Below are 7,024 nucleotides of genomic sequence, written 5' to 3'. Positions count from 1 at the left end.
TGCGTATGAAAATATCGATTGCTTGGGCAAATTTGTTTTCATAGAAATCTTTCATTTCGAAAGAGCTCGTCTCTAATATAATAGGACACATTTTTTTTTTTAACATTTGAATCATTATTTTAGAAATAATGTTATTTTTCAATAGTATTTCTATAGCTTAATTTGTAAATACTCAGGATCAATTAAAAACATTATGTTCTTTCCGTTAGGACGCGATGTTGAGCACTGGATTGCCATGTATTCCTGGTTATAGTTCCTACACAGTTAGGCCTCACAAAATCTTAACAAGAACGAGAGCGCTTTTTAATCCTCCCGATCCACCAGGAAAACCTACTTACTTGAAGTTCTTAAATGAAAAAGACATTTTCAAGAACAAGAATGCTCCTATTCTAAAGTTTTATGCTTCTTTTGATGATAGAGGAGAGCCGGCTAGGGACCGATGGAGATTCAGAGATTGCCATGTTCTCTATTTTGTGGAAGACGGCATGATAAAAGTTTACGAACCCAAACAAAGGAATTCAGGTATGGACCAGGACATCATTATCAGCAAAAACTTAATACCAAAACCAGATGGAGGTTACTACAGTTTAGAAGACTTGAACATCGGAGAGACATTGATTTTGTATGGCAAATCATTTAAACTTGTGGATTGTGACCCTTTCACCAAGAATTTCTTAAGGGAAATGGGATATAGAGTTAAAACTCCTGAGCCACCACCTGTTGATCCAGTTACTGCCGATAGGTTCGAAGAAGACATACACCGATTAACAACACGTAAGCCATTTCCCAAAGACAGGAGTGGAGAACAGTTTCTGAAGAATTTTCCAAGATCCTTGCATTTTTACGGCATTTATAAGAGAACCGATATGCAGTTTGAAGAAAAATGTTATGTTTCATTATACTATCAACTGTATGACGGTAGGATTAAAATAATTGATGACAAGAAAATATCTGAACATCAAGTTTGGCCAGTAAAAGGAGTACAGAAGTCACACATTATACTTAAACCTATGCACTTGCCGAAGAAATTCGAGATCAGGACATTTGATGAAATTGGAAGAGGTAGAACCATACTCAACTTGTCAGCAACAATTAGAGACACGCGTTTTAAGAGATTATTCATGTCTAACAAGGATAAAGGTGGATTTTTGCCCGATTCAAATCCTCTAAAAGATGATCCAAAGACAGAATATTACAAGCCCGAAGATTTAGACCTTGGAAACACAATTGATGTTTTTGGCGCGAGTGTTTTCTTGTATGACTGTGATGAATACACGAAGCAGTTTTACAAGTACGAATTCGATAAAGTTCTGGTGCCAGTTCCATTACCAGACTTAGAACTTTCGAGACATCACAAATTAGTCTATCCTCAAAAGTTCGGCAGTCCGATTGACACTTTATGTGGTTGGAAAGAGGAATCTCTCAAAGGACACACTACTTTTATCAGTTCATATGATACTTCTTCTAAGACGACCAACAGAGCAAATGGGTCGAAGGTTTTGCTTAAATTCCACCTTAATTGTAGAGATGGCTGTGATGGTAAGACTTTAAGATTCTTATCACGAATTCTAACTGACCATTATATAAAGAAGCAAAATATGTACCTGATTGCGTTTTACTTGGAAGATGATACTATAGAAATTACAAAATTAAGTTCAGACTTGACACATAGGTATAAATTCGGAGATACATACTTGAGAAGAATGAAGGTTGTAAAACCAACCACAAATCCCTTGAATTCTAATAATTGCTTTTATCAAAAAACTGATTTCTTTATTGGAAGTGTGATCTGCGTTAACACTGAGCAGTTTTATTTATTTGATGCTGATGAGTACACACTTGATTTCATGAGTCGGCACAGCAACGAATTCCCCCATTCCAATTTGGCAATTTTGGTGAACAAATTCCGGGAATTTCTTCGTGAAAAAGCTTGCAGCCTTCAAACTATGTTTGAGGCTGCTGATACAATCAATTCAGGAGAAATTTCGTACAATGATTTTAGTTCTATAATACGCCAACATATACCAAAAGAAGAATCTATTGTTATACCTGAACAAGAATTAATAACATTAGCCCGCTGCAGTTGCTCGGAAGATTATATTGGCTTCCAATTTGAGGATCTTGTTTCAAAGATTCAGTTCGAATTAAAAAGGCAAGGTTTTCAAGATTTTGATAAACTGAAAGAACAGTTCGAGATGTTCGATTTAAAATATGGAAATAGAACAGGTTTCTTTCCCACTGCGCATGTCTATGAAATTCTTCTGTCTTGTCCGTTAAAAATACACAAAGACTTGTTAAAATTTTTTGTTTTTAAATTTCCCAAGAAAGATGGTTTGATCGATTACCGCAAAGTTGTAGAATGTTTGGACTATATCAAAAATCCTTCTAAAAAACCTGACCATACGCCATATTCAATTTATCTGAACTGGTCTGAAGTCGAGAAAGTAAAAAACATTGCCCGAATAAATTATCGCTCATTTTTGAAAAATATTGTTCGTGAAGATTGCCCAGAATGTGAATTTTAATCAAATGGCCAACATAGAAGAGATATTGTTTGTCTTGAAGCTAAACATATTTAATTATATTTTAAAATTTAATCATAAAAACTACTTCACAACTACTATTAATTTTACAATTTTATAAACTCTCTGTTAATTTTTTTATTAACTTTGATTTCACAATCGTTCAAAACAGTCGAAAAAATTTGCATTAACAAATTAATATTTCTTTTTTTTAAATTTATGATATATTCATTTAGACTAGTCAATTCAAAGTTCCATCCAAGTTCGATTTTGATAATAAAGCATTTGTGTAAAGATTTTTTTCTTTTGTTTTTTACTAAGCAATTGCTGTAACTTTTTTCTTTAGTAATATGCACTAACTCATCTACAACTGGGTATCTTTAAAATGCAAAATAATTCACAACATTTATTCGGTTACAAAAGGTAATGCCATTTTTACGCATACATATAGACAAAAAATAAATGTAATGTAGAAGTAAGTTTTAAATGCTGTTGATGTACATAATAATTCTATGTAATTTCACTTCGTCACACAGGTCAATGTTCCTAAGGTAATCTAATACACACCAGATATTATGCAGAGTCATTCAACAGTTCGAAACAACCGAATAGTTGACTGTGTGGTCAAAAAAGCGAATTACATTTTGATTGTTCAGAAAGAACGCATTGTTCTTTTCGAGTGCCTCGCCTTTTATAGTTTCTCGATAGGATGTGATATCACACGAAATTTTCTGGAATAATCTCCAGATTTCGGTTTCTGTTAGATATAAAGACAAAATTCTTTTACTTCTGGAGGCCGTTTTGATAATTTTGAGATCTTAATATACGTTTTAAGAATTATACCTTAAATAATACATATTTAACACGCTGCATTTTCAAGCACTGGTAATTCACAGTATACTTTCTTTCACGTGACCAATTTTGTGCATTTTGCTTAGGCTACATTCACAGTTAACTGTCAATATAATTTTTATTCCGGCTGAGTTAGTCATTGTTTACTTACGACATATCGACATATATATATTATCTTCACAAATTTTAATCTGGTAATCACAAAATAATACATCTAAGCGTTTGCAATCTTATTACTAGATTGTATGGATCTCAGCTTATCAAAGAAATCAGAAAAGTCGTGGGCAAGACGCAAAGGATACCAAATTAGGCCTGGCTTCTGATAAGTTAATATGGTTTAATCTTATCACTTCTTATTTTCAATTAGCTCTGATTGTATACTTATAGAAAAGATCAGAAATGACAAATTAGAGATCTTTTATGAAGATGCTCTAGGACCAAACACTTATTATAGAAAATTTCACGAGCTCTAAGTAAGAACTTTTTCAATCAGAAAAATTGAAATAAAGTGAGACAAATATTCTGAAAGAAATATTTATTCTCACACCAAGAGAGTTAAAAGAAAATATCATCGTGATACATAACAATTAATAAACAATGATTTTAATTGCACTTTTTTAAAATTGGTATTAATTAATATCGATTATTTTGAATTATTTTCATTGGAAATGTCATCAGAAGTTTATTTTAGAAAAAAATAATCATCAGCTAAATTTTTAATTAAAAACTGCTTTTAAAAGGATTTTTGTTAAGACCTTTAAATACATGTTTAAATTTTCATGTTTTTTACTCCTTCGACTTAATGTCTCTCGACATCTAATAATGATCAATAGAGAATTGAAATCCAATAATGATCAATTAATAGTAAAGTTTCAAAAAAAAATTAAAATATTAGTATTGCCATTACAGTATACAAGCACATAAGATTTCAACTCTCCCCCCTTCCCAGTTAGAAAAAGATTGTTCAACAAATGTTATTTTTGTAAATATGAAGCAAGTTAAATGAAAAAAAAATTAATTAAACTTTGCTCTTATTCTTTTAAAAATTCCTATTAACTTACTCTTATAAGCTGATAACACTCAGGTTTTTAGTCATAAAAAATTTTCCAATTAAAAAAAAAGTATTATTTTGGAAAAATTGTAACATGCTTGACCAAAAATCTCGCAATAAATCGAAAAACCTTAAGAAGCACTGATTTAATCTAAATATTTGAAAATCTAGGTCCTATATCATTTGTAAGCCGATATGACGACACTATATAAAAATTCTTCATAATTTGTATGCAACTACGTGAGGAGTGAAAGCTTTGAAAAATGTATTAAAATGCTAATGTTTTTGAACTTTTGCATAAAATACATTCAAAAAATAATTAAGCATAAAGTATATTTCCTAAAAACTAAAGTTTACCCCTCCCTTCCGCCGAGTAAAAACATTTCTCGGGAGGGGAGGGTTAAAAGAAATACAAAATCAAAGATTTTATTTAAAAGTTTACCAAATGATTTGATTAAATTTACACTACTTAGTTATTTAATTTGTAAATAAGTTGCATTTAATTTTAGTCCTTTAAAAGGTGAAATCCGACGGATAATTTACATGAAATATTCAATTTTTTTGCATTATGAAGTATTCAAACAATTATAACATCTTTCTAAATAAATATGCTTATTTTGTGATTCTGGTATTGTTGGATACGTTATAATTTGCATACAAAATATGAATTAAATTTTATTTTATAAAGTTTTTGTAAAAAAAAATTACTAAAATTTAGAATTTAAAAAATACATATTTTTCAGATATTTTAAATCGCATTTAAAGCGTACATGTTACGATTATAAAAAATAATATAACTTCTCAAAGAATAAACGAAAAAACAAAAAAACAGACGATTTTATATAAAATAAAATATTCAGAAATTAAGAATATTGAATAGAAAAATTATTCGATAAAATAATTTATTAGAATCGAAAAGATTTTTAAAAATAATATTTAGAATAGAAAAATTTATTCTATTCGATTCGCCCAAAATCGACTTTTTGACATAGCCGTCTATATTAATAAAGGAAAGTGTCAATGAATCATTCTTTTTTTTAAAAAAATAGAACATTTAAATGAATGAATGAAGGAATTTGTGACTCTTTCGAAATCTCATTGGTAACATCAATAAAGAAATAAATATCCAGCTGTTTGAAATTTTAACACCTGCAATTTCATCTAGCAATACATCTTCCGCATTTCCCTCTGAATTTAGCGCGTTTAATTAACGGCGCAACAAATCATGCACCTTCCAGTCTCAAATTGGCGCACTTTTCGTAAGTGCGAGAAATGGCCAATTAAAACTTCGAAGTTTAAAATAAAGACCTCGAGGGAATACTCACCCGCCCAACCAAGACCCTTTTCCCCAAGTACTCAAAACGTGCAGAAACACAAATCCCCTAACCTACGGTTGCTGATAAACCCGCATGACATTGCCATTAAAAGCCCATTCCCTCCTACAACATGGCGTTACTAACCTCAATTTCTGGTTCGCATGGCCAGTCATAATGTATCATTCCAGCTCAAGCCACTTCACTGTTACCCCCTCGTTCGACCTCTGCATAACGTAATATGCGCACCCAACTAATATAACCCATCAAAGACGATGAGCTCGTGTAATGGCATTATGACGTACCAATATTGGTACGTCCCAATTAAATCGGCAAGCGTAAACCGCCGCACAAGCTTTCCATTAGCGGGCTTTAAGTTTAGGAAGGTAAAATGGCATAGCATTACAGGGATGCTGTCATTCAGAATGTGGGTTATTGGGGTTTGGGGGGAGGGGGACACATTAGAGAGGTACGCTTAAGGTGGAAATATCATGCGATCTACAAGTGCAAACATTAGAATCGAAAATCGTCCGAACTTAATATGAATAAGCTTATGGTACGTAAAGGGAAATGCCTGTTTAAAGTAAATGCCCTGTTGCATTGATATTCAGAGTTGATTATAGGAACGGAAAAAAAAAAAAAAAAATGTGATGATTCGGAAACAGTTAGTAATTGGAAATAAAATTGTTGTGGAAGTATTGCGTGTTGAATTATGATTTGAAAGCATTCGCAAAATAATTCGTTAAAGGAAATAGTGATTGAAGAATTTAGTGGAAATTTACGCTCGATTTATTATTGCGGTTTAAATAATAAAAAAATCGTCTGATTTATTGAAACCGAATATTTCACACATTTGTTTTATTATTGTCAATAATAATAAAAAAAATGCTGTAATTTTAAAACTTATGTTGTATTCTAAGTAATAATAATGTCGCATAATTAATTTCTTTCCATTTTTTTATTACTTTTTCTTATACCTAGTGTGTAGAAAGTATTAAAATCTTTAAAAAAAAAAATCAAATCCGAGATTTTGAACAATCTCTACGTTTTATACCTCAATGAGTTCGAAAAACCCATTTCCGGAAACTGTCGGTCTGACTGTGACAAAGATAAGTATAAAACAATTTAAGCTACACGATTGAAATTTGGTATACGATCTTAAAACCAAATTTGCAGATTTCTTTCAAATTTTGAGTAAAATCTGTTCTGTGAAAGTCCGTCTAACCAGCTTTTCGAATGTAAGTTAACCGAATAATTAATTACATAACGAATAGAACTAGATAGAT

At 31.2% G+C, this 7,024-nt stretch overlaps 1 protein-coding gene across 1 annotated transcript; it reads left to right on the top strand.

The window, feature by feature from the left end:
- The first annotated feature begins 215 nt into the window (after positions 1-215).
- Positions 216-2,525, top strand: LOC129956572 (EF-hand domain-containing family member C2-like). Its single transcript, XM_056068500.1, has one exon. It carries the CDS (start codon positions 216-218, stop codon positions 2,523-2,525), a length of 2,310 nt encoding a protein of 769 aa, XP_055924475.1.
- The last annotated feature ends 4,499 nt before the right edge of the window (positions 2,526-7,024 follow it).

The sequence above is a fragment of the Argiope bruennichi genome, chromosome 11 (genome assembly GCF_947563725.1).
Source record: "Argiope bruennichi chromosome 11, qqArgBrue1.1, whole genome shotgun sequence".
Taxonomy (NCBI): Eukaryota; Metazoa; Arthropoda; class Arachnida; order Araneae; family Araneidae; genus Argiope; species Argiope bruennichi.
Note: the sequence above shows the minus strand (reverse complement) of the source record. Positions and strands in the feature narration are given on the sequence as shown.